The sequence below is a fragment of the Corylus avellana genome, chromosome 9 (genome assembly GCF_965113065.1).
Source record: "Corylus avellana chromosome 9, dhCorAvel1.hap1.2, whole genome shotgun sequence".
Classification (NCBI taxonomy): Eukaryota; Viridiplantae; Streptophyta; class Magnoliopsida; order Fagales; family Betulaceae; genus Corylus; species Corylus avellana.
This window is the reverse complement of record NC_142498.1, coordinates 13,866,917-13,894,628: the sequence shown is the minus strand read 5'-3', so window position 1 is coordinate 13,894,628 and position 27,712 is coordinate 13,866,917. Positions and strand designations below refer to the sequence as shown.

General features: G+C 34.0%; 1 protein-coding gene across 1 annotated transcript; it reads right to left on the bottom strand.

Moving 5' to 3' along the window:
- Positions 1–767: 767 nt before the first annotated feature.
- Positions 768–25,781, bottom strand: LOC132190937 (tocopherol cyclase, chloroplastic-like). Its single transcript, XM_088510576.1, has 10 exons — positions 25,522–25,781; positions 16,175–16,419; positions 15,903–15,982; positions 15,626–15,702; positions 15,221–15,390; positions 13,120–13,217; positions 9,751–9,858; positions 9,217–9,333; positions 3,661–3,810; positions 768–991 (listed from the first exon to the last, which is right to left on the bottom strand). Exons 1-10 carry the CDS (start codon positions 25,779–25,781, stop codon positions 815–817), a joined length of 1,482 nt encoding a protein of 493 aa, XP_088366702.1. The 3' UTR covers positions 768–814.
- Between the last annotated feature and the right edge of the window lie 1,931 nt (positions 25,782–27,712).

The window sequence follows — 27,712 nt, the reverse complement described above, 5'->3', positions numbered from 1 at the left end:
CCGCACAAGGTGTTTAACACCCCTTGTTAATAGTAAACATGGACATTTTTGTCTAAAAAAAAAAACAGGCTTTCCCAAAGCCACAAGAAAATGTAGATTCCCACCACATCTTTAAAAGAAGAGAGGTACTTCTACGGGTTTTTGACACAAATACACTCTTTTGTGTCCTCCAACGAGAGATTGATGTCGTAGCTTAGTATAACTTAAAAAAAAAAAAGATAACAAACACACTAGATCACATTCATATACGTGAGGTGAGATTTTTTAATTTTTAGTAGATTTGGATGTGATGTGTTCGTTTTCTTTTATTAAGTTGTACCAAGCTGAGGTATTAATCTCTCATTGGAGGGCACAAAATAATGAGTTTGTGCCACAACCCCGTAGAAGTTATTCTCTTAAAAAAGAAACATCGGTTCCAACCAAAAACAGTTAGAGGGGAATCTAAATTCCTACGAGCATTTGAATTCCCTTCAATAAAATGCAACCAACCGGGATACTCTTTTAGGATTGGAAAACCTAAAAAATTATCCTTATGCAAATGCCACGTACGATTATTTGCCATTGTTGGAGCTATACTTGCATGGTGTTGTAATAAAAGAAAGGCATAATTTCCTACCATGAATCAGTAGAGTAATGCTATAAGGACTACAGTATTTCCTAAGTCATCCCAAATATGATATGAGATTTAAAATTATTATTGAATTTGAAATTATCATTATTGAATTTTGATCTATTAGAGATTTTAAATAACACATCATATTTGGAAGGACTCAAGGTCCTCCTTACAACATTACTCAAATCAGTAACCAAGTTGCTATAGACCAGGGGGTTTAAATAATGGGGCAAAACCAAAAATCCTCTCCACATCAATGGGAACTTGAAGAGCTCTACTAATGAGCTCCGGCACAGAGGTCTCACCCTTCCAAGTGTTGAACCATGGCCCCCCTCCCACTTCTACTGCTGCCATGTTACTTGTAACATCCAATATGATCTGGAAATTCAAACTATTTCAAGTGTTAAAATGTTCCTATTAAAAAATGTCAATTCAGTCATTAATGATTCACATGAATGAGATTTTTGAGTTTTTATATATTATAAATAATCAAAATATAATTGATCTAACATAAACTAGCAAATAAGCTATACTCTAAAGCCACTTATAAAAGTAAATATTGTAAAGTAGAGATGCAATAAACACCAGAAAAAGTTTCAGACTAGTGAAACTGCAAATTTTGAGAGAGAGAGAGAGAGAGAGAGAGAGAGAGATGTAGATCAGATTGTCCATGGCATTATAGAAAGGTTTGAGCAGAAGAAGGATGCTTAAGGATGGGGTACCTGCGATTCTGCAAGTGCCCAAGAGATGATGCGAACTTGTTTACACGTGGCTTCATGCAATCCAGCAAATTGACAATCATGAAATTAAGCAGACCAACTAGTAAAATTTTCTTAACTTTTTATTCTAATATTAGATAAAGGCAAACTTAATGGCATTAGAAAGCTGAATCAAAGAGCTTTGATTTTGTATTTCACGAAAAAATAGGCAAACTTAATGGCATTAGAAAGCTGAATCAAAGGGCTTCGATTTTGTATTTCACAAAAAAATTCCAAGTCTAATGTTTAGTAGCTCAAAAGTTCCGAAAATTTGGTTCAGACAGTTTACTCGACCTTTGCTCAGGAGAGATTTGCGACTAATCATAGGACAAAAACTTTGCACGAAAATCTCATGATGTTTTGTTGAGCAAGTTCGCGATTATTTTAAATAAATTCTTTTTTGTACTTTTTTTATAGGACTGCGTCCCTTACTTCTATTTAGCCACCATAAGGCCAGCCTGGCCAACCAATTTTCACTTATTATTAGTTTTATCAATAAGAATACTTAAGGGAGAGTTTTTTCTTCAGTTTCTTATAATTATGTACCGACTTAGAGAAAAGCGCTAGCTACATCTGCGTATCACCCCAAAAAAATAGTCAATTTGGAGCTTTCCTAAAATTCATTATAAAGCCTAATTTCACCTAGTAACTAGGCAATGTGGAACTTAACACTCATAACTATCTTATAAACCACCAACTTTATGTGGGCTAATTCTCATCTTTCCAATCTGGGACCCCGGTGTTACAAACTCCCCCTCTTAAATTCTTGACGTCCTCGTCAAGGCTACGTCATGCAATACTTCAATATCACATGGTCTGGCGTTACTAGGTAGCTCTGATAACATTGTTCTATATAAGCAGATCATTTCTCACACCCAGTCAATGTGGGACGCCACAATCACTTCCTCTTAGGACCCAGTGTCCTCGCTGACGACCCTTATGGGCTTGTGCATGCTCCCCCAATCTCAAGTTAATCTGGCTCTAATATCATATTTGTAACAACCCAAGAAAAAGCGTTAGCCACATATGTGTTATCGCCCCCAAAATGACTAGTTAATTTGGAACTTTCCTAAACTTCATTATAAAGCTCAGTTTCACCTAGTAACTAGGCAATGTGAGACTTAGCACTCATAACTATCTTTATAAATCACCTTTATGTGGGCTACTTCTCTCGATCATCTTTCTAATACGGGATCAAGGTATAACAAATTCTTTAGAGTTTTCTTGGATTTAGAAAATGGTTGTGAATTCTGTGTTTGAAGATTCAGCTTTTCATGAGCCTAGTTGAGTTGCATCAGTTGGTATTAGAGCCCAGCTGCTTTCCGACCACAGCGTGAAGAGAAGCAATTGAAGGAAGACATTCAACTATTGGCGATGCATACGAACATGATGAGCAACTAGACACAGGTTTGTAGTGAATGGAGGAATGACTTGATCAATTTGCTGATCGGTTTGTGCAGTTTATTACCCCATCCTTAAGCATCCATTCTCCACTCAAACCTCTCCATAAAGCCATGGGCAATTTGATCTACATTAGAATGAGAGAGAGGGAGAGTTCAAAGATTAATGGAAGTTTCTACATGAGCATCCAATGACAGGCCTGCATGGACAACAAAATTCATGCTGGTTTCTCAAGGAAAACCAATGGAAGGATGTTCATACTGATTGAAGGATAGCTTACTTGGAGTTCACAATAGCAACTGTGAGATGTCAGCAAGAATTTAATAATACAAGAGATAGCTTACTTGAAAAAATAACTTGGATGATGTAGCGGAAGACCAAGTAACAACAATTAAAAGCATCTGCGTCTTCTAACTAAAAAATAAAGCAAGCCCACAAGCTTAAAAGAACGATAAAACTTCGCAGAGTGTTTAAGAGAAATTCTCTGATTTGATAATCATTCAATTAAGAGAGTTTTACATTACAAGCTAGCCTATTTATAAAAGAGAAATACTTGCAAAGAAAGTAAACATACTCTTAGTAGTAAAAGTAAACCTAATCTTAGTAAAAAAATAAACATATATAATCCTAGTTGGGAAAGAGATAAAGTCTTAATTATAAAATAAAATAAAATAGCCTTTAGTGGGGGTGGAACAAGTACTAAATCATTGGACTATATTGAAGGATATTTAGACAGCATAATTAACAAGATCTAAAGCTTTTAATAATTGTTTCTGAATGCTGGTTCACTTGATGCAGAAGGTAAATGATAAAATAGTTAGGGTTCTATCTTCACAACCTATCTATTCCCATCAGACTGAGACAGAAGAGTATGAGAAAATAACAAACCTTCCCTTTACTGCCATCATATCTTTGTTCCCAAATCCGCAATCTTAGAACACCAAAACAAGAATCTTTACAAGCTGGAGCAAGACCAGCTTCTGCTGTTGGAGCACGCAGTGTTGTACCAGGATCCTTTGTTGTTGCCTCTAATTCAACCTGCCCAGATAATTTGTTATCAATTACTCCTGTAACAGGCCCCAACATCAACATCTCACTATCCCATCACAACATGAGTGTTGGGCTTTCCACATGTTCAAATGAAAAACATGACCAAAATCAGGGAGACTTCCCTGCAGAACTTGGAACTGGGAAGTGATGTGACGCCGGGCAGAACTAGGATTGTTCTGACAGCATATAAAAGTAGCAGAAACTAAGATTTGAAGATAGAAAAGGGAATTCAGGAAGAGAGAAAATAACAAGTAGGGAAGAGAAAATCCCTAAGTGCCCCAAATAAGCAAACAGAGAAATAACTCTGAAAGACTTAAATTTAATTGATAGTATAAACTGGATTGATAACAACAAAGACTAGATGCCTTTATATAGGCTAGGCACCTCCTAAACCAACAAGGAAAAGAAAAAGCAAACTTAATTGGAAAAGGAAAACAAATCCTAATAGGAAAAGGAAAAGCAAATCCTAATAGGAAAGGAAAAACCCAATCCTTATTGAAAAAGGAAAACTAAAACATAAATAATAAATCTACTTTATTATTATTATTCTCCTGCATCAGTCTCCCCGGGTTGGAAAGAACTCGCCCTCGAGTTCAAGTTGTCTTTGTCTGCATCAACAAAACATGGAGTCAAATGCTTCACATTGAAGACATCAGAGGTCTTTAAATGACTTGGAAGACGTAGTCGGTATGCATTGTCATTTATCTTTTGCAAAATCTCACAAGGCCCAATCTTCCTCTCTTGTAGCTTGTTATATTCACCAACAGGGAAACGATCACGTGTGAGTACAGCCCAAACTAAATCACCAACCTCAAAAGTTACCTTGCGTCTATGGCTGTCGGATTGTGCTTTGTACTTAACATTGCTATCTTCTATCACTTTCTTGACCTGGTCATGAACTCCTCGGAGATAATCTGTCATTTCATCAGCCTTAATACTCAATCGACCAATACGGGGAATAGGTGCTAGGTCAAGCACTCCCGATGGGTTTTGCCCATACACAATCTCGAAAGGGCTCAACTGAGTCGTTCTATTCTTGGACCGGTTGTAAGCAAACTCTGCTTGTGACAAAGCCAGGTCCCACTGCTTTGGCTTATTTCCAGCTAAACTCCTTAAAAGATTCCCCAAGCTTCGATTTACCACCTCAGTTTGACCATCTGTTTGGGGGTGGTAGGCACTACTAAAATTAAGCTTGGTCCCCATCTTTTCCCACAGGCTCTTCCAAAAATGGCTCATGAATTTTGTATCTCGGTCCGATGTAATAGATCTTGGAACCCCATGCAAGCGAACAATCTCCCGAAAATACAAGTGAGCAATTCGGGCGGCATCCATCGTCTTCCGGCAAGCAACAAAATGGGCCATCTTGAAAAAACGATCAACCACCACAAGAATAGAATCCATGCTCCTTTGAGTGTGAGGTAACGCCAAAACAAAATCCATGCTGACGTCAAGCCATGGGCCGTCAGGCACAAGTAATGGGGTGTATAGACCTGCATTTGTGAGGGTCCCCTTAGACCTTTGACAAATAAAACACTGTTCCACGTAACGGGTCACATCACTAGTTAACTTGGGCCAATAATAGTCTGATGAGACCAAGGCCAAGGTTTTGTCTCGCCCAAAGTGACCTTCTCCATGCAACTCTCGTATTATTTGCTCCCTCAATGAACTATCCGGAATGCATAGCTGTAAACCTCGAAATAGATAACCATTAAGAGTAACATAATCACTGCGCTTACCTACAGATACCTCAGCAAATATCTTCCCGAATGAAGGATCTTCCGTATACAACTCTCGAAAAGTGTCAAAACCCACAACTTTGGTATGCATGGTAGTAAGGAGTGCAACTCTCCTACTCAGAGCATCAGCAACTCGATTCAAATTTCCTGATTGGTGCCGTAAAGAAAAAGTGAACTCCTGAAGGTAAGCGACCCATTTGGCATGTCGGCGACTAAGCTTCTGTTGGCCATTGATATACTTGAGGGCCTCATGGTCAGTGATAAGGATGAACTCCTTCTGCACCAGGTAATGACGCCAATGTTTCAAAGATTGTACAATGGTATTAAACTCCAAGTCATAAGTGGAATAGTTCTTCTTGGACCCGGACAACTTTCACTGAAAAATGCAATCAGACGTCCCTCTTGGCTTAGGACACCTCCAATGCCAACGCCAGATGCATCACAATTAACTTCGAAAATCTTCTCGAAGTCTGGAAGAGCTAGAACAGGTGCTTCCGTCATTTTCTTCTTCACCAATTGAAAGCTTGCATTGGCTTCTTCAATCCATTGGAAAGTCCGACCCTTTAAGCACTCTGTGATTGGTGCAATCAATGTACTGAAATTTCGGATGAATCGTCGATAGAATGATGCCAATCCGTGAAAACTTCGAACATCATGTAGACTCTTGGGTGTGGGCCATTCTACAATTGCTGTCACCTTAGACTGATCTGCATGAACACCATCAATAGACACAACATATCCAAGGAAAGTGACAGTAGTAGTAAGAAAGGAACACTTCTTCCGATTGATATATAGACACTCTTTTCGTAGCGTGTTAAGAACCTCCCTGAGGTGTTTTAGGTGTGTCTCTTGTGAGGAGCTATAGATGAGAATATCGTCAAAGTACACAACAACGAACTTCCCCATGTAAGGCCGCAACACTTGATGCATGAACCTCATGAATGTACTGGGAGCATTGGATAGCCCAAAAGGCATGACCATCCACTCGTACAACCCATGATGCGTTTTGAACGCTGTTTTCCACTCATCTCCAGGCCTGATTCTGATTTGGTGATACCCGCTTTTGAGGTCAATTTTGGAGAAAACCTTAGAACCTGCTAACTGATCTAGCATGTCATCTAAGCGAGGAATCGGGAATCTATACTTCACTGTGATTCGATTGATGGCTCGGCTATCAACACACATACGCCACGACCCATCCTTCTTCGGAACTAAGAGAGCAGGAACTGCACATGGACTCATGCTCTCTCGGATGTAACCTCTTTCTAGCAACTCTGTCACTTGGCGTTGCAATTCTTCAGATTCCTTTGGGCTAAGGCGATAAGCTGGACGATTGGGCAAGCTTGACCCCAGCATGAGGTCAATGTGGTGTTGTATATCTCTCATGGGTGGTAAACCAGGGGGTGGATTCTCTGGCATCAAATCAGCAAACTCCGTAAGCACCTCTTGTAACTCTATGGAAACTTCATCATCTACGTTGTCACCTTCTTCACATGGCATCAAGGCGTATACAACTCCCTCTTCTTCTGCTTCCTCCAGGAATTAAGATATTGATAGGAGATTAGTGCCCCCCTTTCAATCACTGGTCCATGAATGACTCTTTCTCGTTGAGGTGCTAATACCACCTTCTTTCCCTTGATGCTCAAGGTATAGGTATTTCGTCGTCCATCATAAATAACACTTCGATCATACTGCCAAGGTCTGCCTAATATAAATGACATGCATCCATAGACACTACATCGCACCATGTATTATCAAAATATTTTCTACCAATTGAAAAAGAGACCAAACACCTCTTATCTACTGTTACCTCACTCCCTTTTTTTAACCATGACAATTTGTATGGTTTTGGATGGCGATCAATCTTCAGCTGAAGCTTCTTAATTACTTCCTCTGACACCACATTCTCGCAACTACCATTGTCGATAATAAGCTTGCAAACCTACTCTGCAATTGTGCATGTGGTATGAAAGATATTGGTTCTTAACCAGTCTTCTTCAGAATCATCTTTTGGAGTAAGCAAGCTTTTTCTGACAACAAGAGTTTCGTTCCCATCTCCATACAAAATATCCCCATCATTACCTTCATCAAAAATAGGATCTCCGATGTTGACTTGCTCTTCTACTATCTCATCCTCAATCAAGAGATTCTTACCCGTTCTGCTAGAAGATTTTCGGCAATCTGTCGATCGATGACCGGGCTCCCCACATCTAAAACAACGAATGTTGGAATTGGAACTCTGACCTTGCGTAGATTGAGGATTAGGACGAGGCTCTTGAGGACGAGTTCCTCGTGTATTTTGATCTCCTCTCGGTGTAGATCTGGTATTATTCCTGGCCTGCTGCTTTTCTACAGTCAAGGCACGTTGGTAGGCTTCAGAAACCGTCCAAATGGAGTGGAGACTAAGGACGTCTTGTAGGGACTGCCGCAAACCGCCTAGGTACCGCGCCACCAACTGCTCCTCAGTCTCTGACAAGTCGTTCCGAGCAACCAATTGGTAAAACTCTTCAATGTAATCATCAACAGATCTCGCACCTTGTCTCAGCACATGAAGTCGCTGAAATAATGTCTGTGTGTATCCGAAGGGTAAAAAGTTTCCCTTCATCTTCTCCCAATCACAAATCTTTGGCTTGCCTTGTCTATCTCGCGATCGCTTTAGCTGCTCCCACCAAGCAGATGCGCGACCTTTTAGTTTGATGGCGACAAGCTTCACCTTCATACGATCTGGAACCTCCTTACAATCAAAGATCCTCTCTACCTCATGCAGCCAATCAATGAAGCCTTCGGCTTGTAAAGTGCCTGAAAATTCTGGAAGCTCAACTTTGAAGCCTAAGTCTCCATGCCGCCAATCCCGAACACCCTGTTCCCGACCCAGAACAGGATTGTGATACGGGTTCTCAAAATTGGATTCTGAGTCACGATCATCCATCTCGCGATCCCTCTCCAAGTTTTGCGCCACTAGACGCTGGGTTAACTCCGCAACCTGCCTCTCCAAATCTTCAATCCTCACGTCTCGTACATGGTGTTCATGGTAGGAGACTTCCTCATTCGGAACCTGCCCACGCCGACCACGACCACGACCTCCAGCCATAAAAACTGATGAAAAATTCACCCCAAGAAGACGCTAAGCTCTGATACCAACTGATGCCGGGCAGAACTAGGATTGTTCTGACAGCGTATAAAAGCAGCAGAAACTAAGATTTGAAGATAGAAAAGGGAATTCAGGAAGAGAGAAAATAACAAGTAGGGAAGAGAAAATTCCTAAGTGCCCCAAATAAGCAAACAGAGAAATAACTCTGAAAGACTTAAATTTAATTGATAGTATAAACTGGATTGATAAACAACAAAGACTAGATGCCTTTATATAGGCTAGGCACCTCCTAAACCAACAAGGAAAAGAAAAAGCAAACTTAATTGGAAAAGGAAAACAAATCCTAATAGGAAAAGGAAAAGCAAATCCTAATAGGAAAGGAAAAACCCAATCCTTATTGAAAAAGGAAAACTAAAACATAAATAATAAATCTACTTTATTATTATTATTCTCCTGCATCATGATGAGAGTTGCATTTTCTTTTACTTTTCTTTTCTTTTCTTTTTTTTTTTTTTTGTTGAGTAGATGAGAGTTGCATTTTCAATAAAGAGATATACAATTAATTACCTTATGCGTCTGATTGTCCCCAGCCATGTACCAGTAACCCCAAGGAGCAATTTCCCAACTAACACCACCATTCCATGGCACAAATTCATAGAAAATTCCATCACAGTGAACTCCAATCTGCAACAGTCAGTATAATAACATTTGTGGTTACTACTTGTTTGAAACAGAGCACTTGACCTAATCTTATCAAGGCATGTTTATACATAACTGGGCAACAATTTGGAATAAAATTGTTTCATCATTTTTCTCTTGACTTCAGAAGAGTATATTTCTCAAATAGTACCAGAGAAACGAGCTCAGGGGAAAAAAAAACCCACAGATCAAAGCAAATTGATTTCATATAGCATTGATATTTTGATAAGCAGATTCATATAGCATTCTTTTTGAGGATCCTGGGAGGCTTGGACCTCCCCATGATATGTAATCTTTTATTTTCAAGGATTTTTATTTACCATCCATGACCAAACTTGAAGCAAAAATAATAAGAGAAACCACAGCAACATTAGAAGAGAAATTGCCCCCAAAATAGAGTACCAGTGCAGCATTTTCAAAAGTCTCAGTCAGTCCAGGTAGTTGCCTCAACCCACCAGCTGCAGTGAGAGAAACTTCTCCTCTAGCACCTTCAAATACATTACATTGTACCTGCAGGAAGACATCAACCACTAATTAATATCAGTGTACCACACCAAAGAATGAATAAGGTTACTCAATCAGAAAGCTGCTGTTGAATGAATATCTTCATAAAGAAGCTCTACCAATGAATAATACAAGCTCTAACCTTACTTCTAAATGGAACATCCAGAAAGTGTGCTCTGTCTGTCACCAAAGATTTAGTCTATAGAGCTTCTTTGACTGTTTAGTATCTAGCAAGCAACAGTCCTTTCTTTCTGGCCCTTTTGAATTTACATAAAATTTACATCTTTTGAATTAAGTGGCAGAAAGTAACAAATAATAATTCCACACTCTTCAAAATAGAAGTGCAATAGCATAGGACTCTTTAGAGCTAAATAGGGTTGGCAATTTAATCCGCAAAACCGACACAAACATGTACTTTTAGGGTTATGGTCTAGGTTAAACGGGTTCGAGTCATAAACGGATCAACCCGCTTATGATCTGTTTAATAAATGTGTCACACGGGTCAACCAGCGAGCTCGCAGGTTGACCCGTTTATAAAATTTTTAATTTTTTTTTAAGTAAATTTCAAGTTTAACCTATTTAATAGAGCTGGCAATTTAACCTGAGACCTGTGAACCTGACACAAACACATGTAGTTTTAGGATTTGGGTTTAGGTTAAACGGGTTTGCCCGTTTATAACCCGGTTAATAAAAATGTCGTATTCGGGTTGACATAAATTGATTGGCGGGTTAACCGGATTGACACAGACCCGACACGTGAACTCGTTTTACCAACCCTAGAGCTAATCTTCATGTTACTGTTTAGTATTTATGGATAAATATTTCTTGATTATTAGTACCCTTTCTTTTAAGTACTTTACATTTTTTTTTTTTTTATGAATAATGTCAAATTTTATTAAATGCATGGAGCGCCTCTAAGTATTCAAGAAGAATAGAACACCTGCTAACCCCAAAAGCCCAAAGCGAAACTCCCACCCTCACACTTGAAACCCACCAAACTACAAGAATGCAACCCACAATTTCATACCCACAGCCAAGCCCAACGGGCTTGGAGGGCCCAGTCCACCTCTTTATTAGTAAGAGAATTCTGGAGCCCAAACATATCCAGCCCATAGCACACATGCCCAAGAGCCCGGTCAACATGACTCATGCTGATCTTTCAACCCTCTGAGATGCGAGAAACGTCTCTGCTCCGTTCCTCCAGCCGAAGCCCCTTCCCCAAACGAAAGACGTCGCAAAAGGATCATCTCCTGCCATCCACCGCCAAAGCCCCCACAGATAACAGGGAAGACTACAACACCTTCACGCTCCGGTGAGAGAGGACACCGCAACCCCCAAGAAAGAACCGAGATCCGCCACGAACCACTCAAAAACGATGGCGTAGCCTGCGACCCGAACCACCAGATCCTGTCGCATTTAAAGACACCAAACCGAAGCAGAGACGATAGCGGGAGAAAAAGGAGAGAACCATTTTCTGGATATCGAAGATGGGGAAATTTTTTTGAATCTACTCTAATAAATTGAAGTATTTTGTACCATGTTTGAATTTAAAAAACAATTAAGGGGTAATTATCTTTTGCGCTATGAATTATAGCGCATTGGCACTTTTCTCCATGAACTACCAACCATGACACTTGATCCCATCAAACTACCATCTTATGACAAAAAGTCTCATTCCGTCAATCAAATGTGTTAAAACTTAAAATTGATGGTTAACGGTCATGTGCAAGTCATGTGTCATTTTAAATTTTTTTATTCCACTTTTACCTTCACTTCAGACCAAGAAAATGATACTTATACCCTCTTAAACCCTAATCCAATACATGAAAAAGTGAGGGCAAAAGTGGAAGAAAAAAATTTAAAATGGCACATGACTTGCACATGACTGTTGACCGTCAATTTTAACCCATTTGACTGATGGAATAGAGCTTTTTGTCACAAGATGGTAGTTCGATGGGGTCATGTGTCATAATTGGTAGTTCATGAAGAAAAAGTGTTAAGGCGCTGTAATTTATGGGGCAAAAGGTAATTACCCCAAAAATTAATTTTTGAGTTTTTAAATTAATAGAATGATAATAAATGTCACATGTCTAAAAACATTTGCATGTTTATTAGGGTGGATTGAAAAATTCTCACAACTAATTTGGAGAAAAATTTTGTCCTATTGAAAATAGCTAAAGCTCACACTTTTAAGAGCATTCTCAATGTAGAAGCCAAATTTTTATGCAAAATGACTCCTCTAAACTCACTTTATCTAGTTTAGCTAATGATTTTTTAAATGACTCCTATATTTGATTAGCTATATTTTTCTCTATATCATTTAAATTTTATTTTTATTTTTTATTTTTTTATAAGGAATGTATTTTTCCTAAATATCCTATTTTTCAACTTTTGGGAAAAAAAAGAGATGCGGAGAGAGAAATAGTGGGAGAAAACTTTGGAAAAAGAGAGATGTGGAAGAGAAATAGCAGGAGAAAATTTTGAGAAAAAATAAAACAGGTGAAAGAAACAATAAAAAAATGAAATGGCTCCTGAGAAAAGTGCCGCTATGTAGCATTTTTTTTTTTTTTTTTTTTGGCTAATCTAATAAAATATCCATTTTGCCCTTTTTTTTTTTTTTTTTGCTAATCCAATGTGAGGGGTTTTTTACAAATCTGATTAGTCATTTTAGATAAAAGTACAATTTGACTCTTCCATTGGGAATGCTCTAAGTACTTTACATTATCAAGAAAAATGGCTAACCACAACCTGTGAACCTGACACGTAATTTTAGGGTTAGGATTTAGATTAAACGGATTCAAGTCATAAACGGGTTGTGACCGGTTTAATAACATGTCATGTTCGAGTTTGAAATAAACAGGTTCGCGGGTTAACCGGGTTCACTGGTTAACACATATATACAATTTATTTATTTTTAAAAATTTTATTTTTTACATTTTTTAAGTAAATTTTAAGTTTAACTTAATTTAGGGTTGACAATTTAACTCATGACCCGCGAACCTGACATTAACACGACACTTAGTTTTAGGGTTTAGGTTAAACGGGTTCGTGCTATAAACAAGTGACCTATTTATGACCCGTTTAATAAACATGTCGTGTTTGGGTTAGCATAAACGGGTTGACAAGTTAGCCAGGTTAACACGAACCCAACACGTGAATCCGTTTTACCAATCCTAGCTAAAGCTCACCGATCTAATAAAAATATTAACAAAAAAGAGAAGAAGTTTTACTATGGAAAGATACAAATAAAGAGCTAAAAAAAATTACCCAAAACCATTTTCTTGGGAATGTTCCACCCCAGTTCTTTTCAGAATATGAAGGGGCATTTTGAAACTCAAACCTTTCACCATCCCACTCTATCCAACCTGAAATTCAAATTTAAAACCTGAGGTCATGTCCCAAATAATGCATGCAGATGCAGATTGCTAAAGAAGCAATTTCATAGATTCTAGGTGCAAGGCACATGATCAGAGCAAAACAAAGATTGATATCATAGAGAGGATATACACAACTAAACCCCATATGACACCTAGAAAGTTAATACTATGTTGAAAAGATGGAATTACTCACATAAAGTGAGTGGATTATGAAAAGACACGAGGATCGTGTAATAATCCCAATATGACAGTAGCAACAAACAATAAACTAAAAAAACATAAAATAAGACAAACATATCACAAGCGTAAGAAAAGAACTTTGTATAGAACTTTGTATACAAAGGGAAAAACCCAAAGAACACGTCAATGAGAAAAACTACTCTGGGGCAACCAACCCCAAAAAATCACTATGATAAAAATTCAGATTACAAACAAACTCGATGTAAATCAACTCTGTAAGACAACAAGCATCCAACTTGCCTCCTAACTCGACAAGCTTCACGCAGTGCATTTTCTCACCGACTCTTTCGATATGCTCTTCAATAGATAAATAGAGAATATGTGTAGTTGACACAACTCATAATACACCAAAAGAAGAAAAGCTCTCAGCTTAATACATCTTGTCTTGGAAAACACCGAAGCAAGAACACCTCCTAAGGTCAATCTATGTTAGCTCTCCAAATGAGCATAAGGCTCTATTTATACTAGCCCTTCAACATGCAAAAAAAATCTTTCCAAACTGTGCAGATACACGGAATTTCGTCATGATGAGATGATAACGAGATGATGACAAAATTGACATCTGGAATTTTATCATGACGGTTATGGAGATGTCATGACAAAATGCTAGGGTTTCATCACTAACATTTTGACACTTGTCAGATACATGCATCTTCATCATGACATCTTGCTGACGTTATAATAACGAAAGATCATAGTAGGTTTAAGGAACTGAAGAATCAATTTTTGTCATGACAGGATGCTAACATCATCATGACAAAACATTACAAAAAGTTAAGAGACAGAGCAAAACATTTTCTTCATGACGGAACCGTGACGTCATCATGACAAAAACTCACAATGAAGCAAAACAACTCTCTAACCAAGAACTTCATCATGATATTATGATGACGAAAACTTGCAAAAAAACTAAACCATACAATCAAAGCACTACTAAAAAAATGAACATGCACTAAGGTTTGACATACCGAATCTGGGCAATTTTCAAAACCTAACAAATATTATAACGAAATTCATAGGTGTTAAGTCCCACATTGATTCTTTATTAGATGAAACTGAACTATATAAGTAGTTTTAGAGGGCTACAATTGCACGCAACTTGATTAATCATTTTAGATTAATAATGCAAATGTGCTTTCTTTGGGTCATTATAAATTATACCAGAACAAATTAGTAACACACTGTGACAATAAGTCACTGTATGAGGTGGACCCTGACTAGAATGTTACAGATTTGAATAGAGAAGATTGTAACACCCTAAAAAATTAGCCACACATTGAGACAATGAATTGACTACGTGGAGGGGATGGATTATAACAGAGTTCATAGTTGCTAAAGTCTCTTACAATGGTTCCTTACTACGTGAGATAAGAGCAAAACTAAGATTTTAAATGTGGGGTGGCGAAATTTTTTTAAAAGAACTATATACAGGGGTATTTTAGAAAAAGAAAATCTAATGGCACAGTTAGTAAATACTAAGTTTGTAGTCATGGAAGCAGCCAAATCAGATGTATCCCCTTGATGAAGGTATTTAAAAAATTAATCTTTTAGCTATCTGTCCACATTCTGCAATTGCTTCTACAGTCACCCTAATCAAGAAATTTTCATAAGGGATGGGGAGAGGAGGATAGCCATTATTAAGTACATTAGATCCAACAAGAAGGTGAATATATATCAGAGCAAAATCATAATTGTGAGCTAAAAAGTGGGATATATATAATTAATTATCAATCGATGGAAGAAGCTAAAACCTGTTGACAGTCCACTGGCCATGCATATTTGCCAATGGGATTCAAATACAGGAAAGGATGCAAGCCAGCCTGCAGTGGACTTCTGCTTGGACCCGACATTGCCCCAGCCATAGGTTGGCTGGGTACTGTACTCCCAACGTGCAGTCTTCACAGTATCCACATAATTTGACCTGTCATTGAAAAGCCAAGTCGAGCCAAGCCAGACTATTACTAATCAGACAAGTTCTGTGGTTACAAGTTTAAGATTTGAGGTTTAATGTCATGTTCCAACACAATCATTTATCCCTTGACCCACAAACATTTGATTAAAAAAAACGAATAAGCCTACTATACCATCTGAATTTCAGGCAGAAATATAAGCATATATATGCAGAATGTGTATCTGAAAAAGAGTGCTAGTGCTACCTGCCATCATCACAAATGAAACCTTGATGCCAAAGTGGGCTGACTTGGAAACCTTGCAGCACACTTTTACTGAATTCCTGTGCAAAACAACACTTAAGAAAGGCCAAGATCGAACAAAAACTGTTGGCTAACTTGTAATCATATATGGAAGACCTTATCTACACAAACAGGGGGAAATGGCCATCAAAAAGAAATACCAAGTAAAAGTTGAATAAATTAGGCCACTGTCTATGCATATAATTCAAGTCCAAAATGTACACAAAAACAATTATCCAACCTGAGGAGGGAGCTCCTTGTTTGGAGGCTTCATACCCTTTTCGGCAATAAAGGTATTCCCCAGTGTTAGCTCATGCCTACCTATGAATTAAAAAATTGTTAGCTAGTAGAGTCAAGAATCAATACAATCTAATCAGCCCTCTTTTCCTTGACTCTTGACCATTTGGAAGCATTAGAATATAAGGTGAAAGCATAAAGCATCATAGGATTCAACATTAGGGGATCACAAACTGCTGCAAAGGCATAGCATGCATGATTAAGAAGAAATCTTACTTCCCCAAAAGTTGTGAGAGTCTTGGGAGTAATGGCAAATATACTTGTCATTCGCGCCAAGAATTTGAGCCCCAACTCCAGTATATCTTGGTCCATGCAGTGCCACTTCCAATGCCGTTAATTTCTTAGAGAAAGCAGGATTCTCCACAGAATACATAAAGCAGAAGCTCTGCCTCCGTTCTGGGATTGACACCTTGAAGTACCAACCCTCAAAAAACTTCCTGGTATTTCCATCAAAATGGTACCTGATTCAAATATAGGGGAATAATCATGTCTACAAGGAAGATGGCCCATTGCTAATTAACCCAAACAGATGTAGTTATGACATTAGGGAGGCTGAATTGTAAAGGTGTTGCATAAGTGCTAAGTTTGGGCTTCCCATTGTCAAATCGTTAGGATCCGGTCGAATCTCGCCATGACCTGATCGGGACACCGTTGAGAAACTTACGGGACTTAGTCGGGACGTTGTCAAGACCCAACCAGGACACCACTAGGACCTGGTCAAGATGTTGCCGAGACCCTGACGAGACATTGTTGGGACCCGGCCAGGAGGTCGCAAGGACCCATTCAAGAATTCACCAAGACCCCGGGATATCACTGGATTCTAGCTGGGACTTGGTCAGGACATCATCGGGCCCTCACCGGGATATGTGCTTGTGCATTTATGACTGGCCTCGATGGTGTCCCGGCACACCACGGCTGGAACTAAAATTTTTTTAATATTTTTATGTTGTAAATAAAATTAATTTTTATAGGTTAATAAATTAATATGATTGAATGAAAATATATAAAATAAAATAACAATTTGTGATTTTCCGTACATGTCAAACGCCGAAAAATGTTTTAGAAAATTTATTTTTCAAGAAAATGTTTTCAACTGAAAATTTTTTCCGACAAAAAATATTTTACGTCAAAATAAACAAAGCCATAGTGTCTCTAGTGAATTATAATTGTAGCAACTATAGTCATTTTGGAATAGTATAGCACATATGTGGCCACCAGTTTTCTTAGGTTCCAAAAAATAGCCAATTGCTAATTTGCTATTAGTGTTTGGACATGTTTGGTAAAAAATTTCAAAAGTATTTTACTAACATTTTTACTCTAAAAATAGTCAAAAACGCACTTTTCAGAAAAGCATGAAAATAATTTTTTTTTTTAAAAAAAAAAAAAAACTATTTTTTAGTTTAAAAGCTTTATTTCTCAACACTATTTTTTAGGTTAAAATTTTTTTTTCCGAAATATATATATATATATATATATATATATATATATATATATATAATAGCCGAATCACTCTTTAGAGATAGCCTAGATTTGCGACATGTGACCTGAACCCTTTTTTTTTAAAGACTAAGAACCTGTTTGAGATTGTGTTTGAGAAATAGAGTTTTTAAGTCAAAAAGAGTTTTTAGGCAAAAGCTTCATTTTTAAGCTTTTGCTAAGAGTACTTTTTGGCTATTTTTAGGTTTTTTGAACCATTAAAAGCGTTTTTAATTTTTTTACCAAACGAGTACTTTTTTCTTCAAACGAATTTTTTGAGTATTAAAAGCACTTTTAGACCCCTCAAACGCAATCACAAACAGGCCCTAAACCGATTTTTTAAGAGTGAACCGGGTTTTACTTAAAAAATCGGTCATTAATTAGCATAATTAATTACGTTAATTATATTTCAAGAGTTTTTCATATATAAATTATTCAATGAATTAAGTATTATTAATGTTCCAATCAAATAAGGAAACAAATAAAATAAATCAAATTATTATGTATTAATCAAATTTAGTCAATTTAATATGTAGATTAATACATTTAGGATTCTTAAAAAGAAAGGAAAAAAAAAAAAAAAAAAAGATGTGCGCAATTTTTTTCTCTCTCCAAGTCTCCACCTCTCTCTTTCTCTTTCTGAACTCACCAACATTAACAAAAACAGGATCTATTGGCTTAAAAATTCAAATAGAAGGTAACCACTTTTTTTTTTCACACCAATATTTTGTTTAAATTTTAAATTTTTTTACTTATAATTTTTAATAATTAAAGCGTGCAAATATTGAAAGGGTTTTTCCTTTTTCTATTTTTTATTTTTTTAATAAATTAAGTGTCTTAATGCATTAAGATCTCTCTCTTTATTAAAACACGATTTTTCCTTAATTAATGCTTTCAAAACCCTTTCCTATAAAAGTTGACCGTTACACAAAGTTTATTTGATTAATTTCATGGAAAGATATGTGACTGCTTATCGTGCAAGTCTCAAAAAAAAAAATCCTATAGAAGTTGACGGTTGCACAAAGTTTATTTGATCAGTTTCATAAAAAGATATGTGACTCCGAACTGGGATTTAAGGTATGAAATATTCGAGATTGATGTATCTTTGTGCTTTTATGTATAAATTTTTAGTGATTGTAAATTAATTATCTTTAGTTTGTTTCTTGAGAAATTTTTTTTGTACCAAACACAGTTTTAAATTACAGATTAGGTAGAGATGAATATATTTCCATTTTGTTTTGTGAAATTTTTTGTTCATCTTTTTCTTTTTTTTTTCTTTTTTTTTTTTTTTGTACCAAACACCATTTGTCGATATTAAGCTATTCTTATTTGAATGTTTTATAGTTTTTTTTTTTCATGTGCTTTTTTGAATGTTCAAAACTATGAGTTTAATTTATTTGTATTAAAATATAATAGGTATTACACCAAAAATATTAAAATTTTATGCTAATTTTCTATTAATACTTTGATAATCGAAATTCATGTTTTCTTGCGTCTTTTTTTTCTTCTAATTTTCTATTAGTTTTCTTGCTATTTTTTTTTTCCCTTTACGCTTTTCATTTTAAACTACACATGCGAACAAAGAATTTAGGTTGTTTTAATTTACTTTTTAGATTAAAAAGGGAAGACTACAATTTATTTGGTTGTTGTTTAGAAAAGGAATAGAAACACTTTCGAAATTCTAAAATCTAAATAGATAGTTAACCATTGAACCTGATGTGAAATGATATTCTTAGCATTAAGTGTTATTCTAGCATTAAGTAATGAGATTTCACTAATTTTCCTTATATGATATTTCATTAAGTTCAAAAATTTATGGTTTTGTCATATTTTAAAAATTTTATTGTGCTTTAGTGAAATGATATTTTTAGCATTAAGGGAAGAGATTTTACTAATTTTCCTCAAATGATATTTTATTAAGTTCACAAATTTATGGTTTTCATGATTTTAAAAATTTTATTCTGCTTTAATGAAATTAAATTTTTAGCATTAAGTGATGAGATCTCACTAATTTTCTTTACCTGTGATTTCATTTAGTTAAAAAAATTATTGTAGGGTCTCACAATTTACTACTCTCCAAAATTATAGGGAGATGGAATTTAAAATTTAAAAGCTACTAAAATTATTGTGTAACTTTGTGTCAATATGTTAAGTAATGTACTTATGTATAACTTTAATTTTTTTTTTTTATATTTAAATGAGTTTTATATGTTTTTTTTAACCTATAATGAAAAGTATTAAAATTAATTAAATGCTCTTAATTTAATTTTATAGATTCTAATTAAATGCTCATAGACATATAAAAATATATCTCACATCTGATAATAAAAAAAAAGAGATATATATAAAAAATAAATAAATAAAGACATATAAAAATATATGTAAATATTGTCCTTTCATTATAGGTTAAAAAAGATATATAAAAATATATGTAAATATTGTCCTTTCATTATAGGTTAAAAAAGATATATAAAAATATATCTCATATCTTTAAATAAAATAAAATAAAACATTTAAATTTATACACTAGTATGTTTATTACTAAACAAATTGACACAAAATTATACAAAACATTGCATGAATGTGTAAATCACAAATATATATATATATATATATATATATATATATATATATATATATATATATTACTATCATAAGACACTTAATTTTATTTTAATCCATAAAAATTAAAAAATATTAAAATATTTGTTCCCATATGTGTAATTTATAACGAAAAAAAGGAATTTTGAATTTTGATTATTAAAACATGAATAGAAATTTCCTCAAAACCAATCTAAAGGAAATATCCTCCAATCTATTTAAAATACTTTCTACAGCAAATGTTAAAAGGGTAGTGACCTACTCTGATTTCAAAGAACCTAATGGGGGTAATGGGTTGTGTAGCCTCTAAGGTGGCGCATACAACTGCCCATATGTCCATTAGGGAGAAATTGGAGAATATGGGGAAGGATGTTATTTAGATCGAAGTCATGAGTTTGTACTAGAAGAGTCTTTTGCACGGACAAGGATCCTCTCCAGTCCAAAATGAACTGGAGAGGATCCAGTTCATGGCTAGGATCTATTCTTAGAGATCCTAAGGCTATCGACCTGCCACGTGGCACATTAAAAAAAATTATTATTTTATTATTTTACTTTTAAAAATAAATAAAAAACAAAATAATAAAAAATTAAAAACAAATATAAAAAAAAAAAAAAAAAAAAAAGAAGGCTGGCCGGCCACCCCATGTTGGCCACAGGGGGTGGCCGGCCACCACATTTTGGTGCATGGGGGTGGCGACGCCACCCCCATGGGCCAGTTGGGGGTGGCCGAAGCCACCCCTATGGCCCTTGGGGGTGGTTTGGCCACTCCCAAGGGCCAAAGCAAATTTTTTGATTTTTTTGATTTGGCCCTTGGGGGTGGCCGATCCACCCCCAAGGGCCACTGCTTGGCCTTTGGGGGTGGCCGAAGCCACCCCCATGGCCCTTGGGGGTGGTTCGGCCACTCCCAAGGGCCAAAGCAAATTTTTTTATTTTTTTGATTTGGCCCTTGGGGGTGGCCGAACCACCCCCAAGGGCCATGGGGGTGGCTTCGGCCACCCCCAACCGGCCCATGGGGTTGGCGTCGCCACCCCCATTCACCAAAATGTGGTGGCCGGCCACCCCCTGTGGCCAACATGGGGTGGCCGGCCAGCCTTCTTTTTTTTTTATATTTGTTTTTAATTTTTTATTATTTTGTTTTTTATTTATTTTTAAAAGTAAAATAATAAAATAATAATTTTTTTTTTAATCTGCCACGTGACAGGTCGATAGCCTTAGGATCTCTAAGAATAGATCCTAGCCATGAACTGGATCCTCTCCAGTTCATTTTGGACTGGAGAGGATCCTTGTCCCTTTTGCACTCTTTCTTTCCTGGTTCATTAATAAGAGTGACTATTATTTTCTAAAAAAAAAAAAATTTAAAAAAAGGTTGGAGGATTTCCTCTAAATCGGTTTAGAAACAATTTATGTCCTTAAAATATTAATAGAAAATTAGAAGAAATTTGTGATGATATTTTTGTGATACCTATTTTGTTTCAATACAAATAAAACTCATATAATTATGAACATTTAAAAAATAATACATAGCAAAATAACAAATCTTTTTTTTTTTTATTTTATAAATACAAAATAAAATAGAATCTTTACCTCAATATTTAATGCAATCAAATAAATCATTTCACGTCATGTTTAATGATTAATTATCTCTTTCGTGTTTTGAAAGCATTTTTATTCCTTTTATAGAAAACAAATGTGTCTTATTTTGCTTTCAAAAGCAAAAAATTTCAAAAAAATTCAAGTAAATCATACAAATGAAAAAATAAATTCCATAAAACTATTCAAATGAATGAAAAAAATAAGCTTCTAAATTTTAATTTATTCCATATAAATTAAAAAAAAAATGTTAAAATATTTGTTCTCATGTGAGTAGTTTAAAATGAAATTAATAGCATGAAGAAAACATGTGCATTTTGATTATCAAAGCATTAATTTTTAATATTATTAGTGTGATACCAATTATATTTCAATGAAAATTATAATTCATATAATTATAAACATTTTTAAAAAAATACAAAGCAAACTAAACAAAATACTTTTTTTATGAATACAAAATAAAAGAAAATCTTTCACTAAACCTTTAACGTAATCAAATCAATCATCACATAAGTTACAATGCTCAATATTTCTTTGGTGTTTTGAAAGTATTTATGTTCGATTTATGCTTATTAATCAAATAAATGTTTGACTTGTTTTGCTTTCAAAAGCATAAAAACAGTTTAAAAAATGGTCAAAAATTGACTAAATCACCTAAACAAAACAAAAAATCCCGTAAAATATAAGAGCTTTTATTTTAGTTTAATTCATATACATTAAAACATGTTTAAATCTTTGTTCGTATAAGTATATATGATTTAAAATGAAAAGTATAAAAATAAAAAAATAAAAAAAGCAACAAGAATACATGAATTATAATATATAAAATTAGTAGGAATATTTAATATTTTTAGTGTGATATCTATTGAAAAAAAAAAAAACATATTAGTACTTTGTTAATCCGTTTCCAGTTTCCTAGCACCAAATCCTATATATACTATATGCTACGATATATATATATATACTACGATTTAAAAAAGAAAAAAAAAAAGAATAGCAAGAAGAATACATGGATTATAATATAGAAAACTAGCAAGAATATTTGATATTTTTAGTGTGGCATCTATAATATTTCAATACAAATCAAACGCATATAATTTTGAACATTTGAACAAAAATACAGAGGAAAATAATTTTTTTTTTTTTAATAAAAATTTGTTCATCTAGGTATACATGGTTTAAAATGAAAAGTATAAAGGAAAAAAAATAGCCTTTTAAAAACATGGGCTATATGGCCGAGTTCTTTTTCTTTTTTTTTGTCTTTTTTTTTAATGACTTATATGGCCGATTATGAGTAGTTAATTAATATTGTAGTATGTTTTTAAATTTTAAATGCTGTCTTTATATAGTTTTGGAAAATAATAAATTCTGAAAAAATAATATTGTATATTAAATGTTTGAACTTAATGAAATCACATATGAGGAAAATTATTGAAATATAATTAAATGATCTTAATTAAGTTAATTTAATGACCCATTCACTCTTAAAAAATCGGTCATTAATAAATTATTAATATTACTTTTAATGACCAATTTAAGAGTAAACCAGTCATTAAATTGGCTTAATTAAGAATATTTAATTATATTTCAATAATTTTCCTTATATGTGATTTCATTAAGTTCAAAATTTTAATGTACAGTATTATTTTCTCATAATTTATTACTTTTCAAAACTATATAAAGACAATATTTATAATTTAAAAACATACTACATTAATTAAGTACTCATAATTGGTCATTTAAATAATAAAAACAAAAAACAAAACAAAATAAAACAAAACAAAACAAAAAAATTAAAAAAAAAAAAAAACAAAAAAAACAAAAAAATTAAAAAAAACAAAAAAAATCAGCCATATAGCCCATTTTTTTAGAAGGCCATTTTTTTTTACTTTATAATTTTCATTTTAAACCATGTATACCTATTGGAACAAATTTTTATTAAAAAAAAAAAATTGTTTATTTTCCTCAGTATTTTTTTTTTCAAAAATGTTCAAAATTATATGCGTTTGATTTGTATTGAAATATTATAGATGCAACACTAAAAATATTAAATATTCTTGCTAATTTTCTATACTATAATCCGTGTATTCTTCTTAATATTATTATTTTTTTAAAATCATACTATATATACTGTATACTACGATATATATATATATATATATATATATATATATATATATAGAACACCATATATAGGAATTTTTTTAAAAAATTTTTTTTAACAATTTATAGGATTTGGTGCTAGGAAATTGGAAACAATTATCAAAGTGTAGATATGTTTTTTTCAATAGATGTCACACTAAAAATATTAAATATTCCTACTAATTTTTATATTATAATTCACGTATTCTTCTTGCCTTTTTTTTATTTTTTCTTTATACTTTTTATTTTAAATCATATATATTTATACGAACAAAGATTTAAACATATTTTAATGTATATGTATTAAACTAAAATAAAGACTTATATTTTAGGTGATTTTTTGTTTTGTTTATGTGATTTAGTCGATTTTCAACCATTTTTGAAAGTGCTTTTATGCTTTTGAAAGTAAAACAATGCAAACATTTATTTGATTAATAAGCATAAAGCGAACATAAATACTTTAGAAACACCAAACAAATATTAAGCATTGAACTTTATGAGAGGATTGATTTGATTGCGTTAAAGGTTTAGTGAAAGATTTTGTTTTATTTTTTATTCATAAAATAATATTTTGTTTGGTTTGCTTTGTATTTTTTTAGAATGTTTAGAATTATATGAATGTTAATTTTCATGGAAATATAATAGGTATGAGACCAATAATATTAAAAACTAATGCTTTGATAATCAAATCCACATGTTTTCTTCTTGCTATTATTTTCATTTTAAACTACTCACATAAGAACAAATATTTTAACATTTTTTTTAAATTTATATGCAATAAATTAAAATTTAGAGTCTTATTTTTTTAATTCATTTGAAGGTTTTATGGAATTTTTTTTTTTTCATTTGTAAGATTTACTTGAATATTTTTTGGAATTTTTTGCTTTTGAAAGCAAAATAAGACACATTTGTTTTCTAGAAAAGGAATAAAAACGCTTTCAAACACGAAAGAGATAATTAAGTAAACATGAGGTGAAATGATTTACTTGATTGCATTAAAAATTGAGCGAAAGATTTTGTTTTATTTTATATTTATAAAAAAATGTTATTTTGCTATGTATTATTTTTTAAATGTTTATAATTAATTGAGTTTTATTTGTATTGAAATAAAATAGGTATCACAAAAATATCGTTACAAATTTCTTCTAATTTTCTATTATTGTTTTAATAATCAGAATTCAAATTTCCTTCTTCCTATTTTTTTTTTTTCTTTATACTTCTTTTCGTTATAAATTACACATATGGGAAAAAATATTTTAATATGTTTTAATTTTTTATGGATTAAAATAAATTAAGTGTCTTATGATAGTTTTTTTTTTTTTTTTTTGTGATTTATACATTCATGCAGTGTTTTGCCTAACTTTGTGTCACTATATTTAGTAATATATATACTGGTGTATAAATTTAAATGTTTTTTTTAATTATTTAAAGATGTGATACGTATTTTTATATATCTTTTTTAATGTATAATAAAAGTACAATATTTACATACCTTTTTATATATCTTTTTTTATTAGTAAAAATGTATTTAAATTTTAAAATTAAATTATAATGAAAAATTTCGCGTTGTGCACCGGTTATGAGCTAGTATTAAACAAATCCCAAATTACTCTACTAAATTTTTTTTGTTCTTTTATAAGGAAAACATAACTTCTTTTTTTTTTTTTTTTTTCCACTTAAACAACCGTAAAGAAAAGTAGGGGATGGAGATTGAAATTAATGTTGAAGCATAAATTAAAGTTAAAAGAAATTACCCGGTGTGAGGGGTTCGAAGTTGTCGATTCGGTGGCGTGGGCACGTAGACTGGTCGACTGACACAGCCCGAACCCTCTTTCTCTTTCTCTTTCTCTCTTTCGCTTTCAACAGTCGAAGAGGACGCCAACAAGCGCGGACATGGCCGAAATCCTAGCTTCCAAGAGCCCCGTTGCGTCCCATGCCAGCTGAGCTTTGAAGACTGAGCGAAGTTGGGAGACGAATGGTGAGGCTCGCACAGTGAATACACCTTTGTTTCCATTGCAATGCCAACTCAAGCTGCAGCTATATATATATATATAATATGTTTCTCTAAATAACACGTGAATTCAAAGAAGTAGACCTTTTTAACACTCAATTCATAAATAAATAAATAAAATCATATCCTCCGGATTTCGCGCCATGTGAGAAAAAGAGTTGCAGACGTCCGTGGTTTGCGGTGTAAGCTAGCTTCAAACGATAGGCACGAGGATGCAGACAAAAGGAACAGGATTCTCTCGAAATATTTAGTTAATAGCCGGTATCTTTTTAAAGAAATTTTGATGCCATAAATGAAACATGTTTATAAACAAAATATAATAATAAAATAATATATATTTTTAAAAATAATTAAAAAATAATAATAATAAATTTTAAAAAAACAAAAGGGTGGCCGGCCACCTCATTGAAGTTGGCCACCCCAGTTGGAACTGGGGTTGACTTCGACCACTTCAAACCGCCGATCTGAGGTGGCCAACGCCATCCCATGGCCCTTGGGGGTGGTCGAAGCCACCCCAAGGGCCCTTGGGGGTGGATCGGCCACCCCTAACTGCCATTTTTTTTTTTTTATTTGGTCCTTGGAGGTGGCCGGACCACCCCCAAGGGCCATGCTGGGGTGGCCGACCACCCCTTAGTCTTTTTAAATTTTTAATTATTTTTAAAATATATGTATTATTTTTTTATTTTTTTTATTAATGTGATATGTATCTCATTTATGGCCTTAGGATTTCTTTACATAAAATTACTGGCCTCTCCACGATTTAATAGGAAATTACTGACCATTAACTAGATATTCTCTAGTCCAAAATATACTGGAGAGGATTCTATTCCCAGACAAAAGAGACTGGTGTAAATTTTTTTAGAAATAAATGCATGTAATTTACAATTTTTAACACGATTGGCAAACCTAACATAAATTACACTGTAAAGTGTAGTTTCAAGTTCAGTCTTTCAATAGACATTATAGACCCTTGACCAAGGAACATGTAAAGTGCTAAGGGTCTATTTAGTAATGGCCAAATACTATTCATCAAACAATTCAACTCTTAACATTTTTATTTTTTACATCACATAAATCACTTTTTACTACTATTTAAGTATAAAAAAATTACTACAAAATCAATTTTTTTTACTTTTTTTATATAATCAATTTTTACTACTAAAAAAATGTCAAAAATAACGCGAAGGCTTTTACCAATAAGAGAAATAGTAGGTCTCCGATCCACTTGATAACTCCTTCATCTAATACGTAACTGATCATACTCTAAAATGCGACACGCGAACTTGATACGAACACGACACGTAATTCTAAGATTAGGGTTTAGGTTAAACGGGTTCGGATCGTAAACGGATCATCCATTTATGACATGTTTAATAAACGTGTCGGGTCGGGTCAACTTGCGGGTTCGCAGGTTGACAAATTTGACCCGTATATATTTTTATTGCAAATTTGCAAGGTTGATCGGATTTGCCATTTTGGTTAAGTTATAAAAATTAAAATGACTTTAAACGTGTTCACGGGTCGGGTCGTGTCAGGTTGGAACATATTAACATCTAAATTAAACATGTTCACGAGTCGTGTCATGTTAACCAAACACAACACGATTATCTAAATAGATTACACGTGTCATGTGGTTTTACTCGTTAAGAAAACGTGTTGTGTTCATGTTTGGCATAAATAGGTTCGTGTTATAAACAGGTTGACATAAATCCGACACGCCAACACATTTTGCCAACCCTGCAGTCCCAAACAAGACTGTACGGAAGACTCTACCCTTTGGGCTTTGGCCATGTGGTGTGCCCCTCCATCTCAGTGGCACATCTAGACACCTCCATTGTTACTTTTCGCAAAGAGTATCTCCACAAAATTACAAAATACTCTTTACACGTAATATTCTCAGGATGGGCAATATTAATAATGAAAAGGCTACGGTA

Bases quoted from the DNA above. Each gene is read 5' to 3' on its own strand.
- LOC132190937 (XM_088510576.1), bottom strand. From the start codon at position 25,781: ATGGAAACAAAGGTGTATTCACTGTGCGAGCCTCACCATTCGTCTCCC. The intron at 15,391-15,625 runs GTAGCACTAGCA...TTTCAATGACAG, and splicing joins TTCATTTGTGATGATGGCAG to GTCAAATTATGTGGATACTG. The intron at 9,859-13,119 runs GTAATTTTTTTT...GTCTTCCTGCAG, and splicing joins TCCCAAGAAAATGGTTTTGG to GTACAATGTAATGTATTTGA.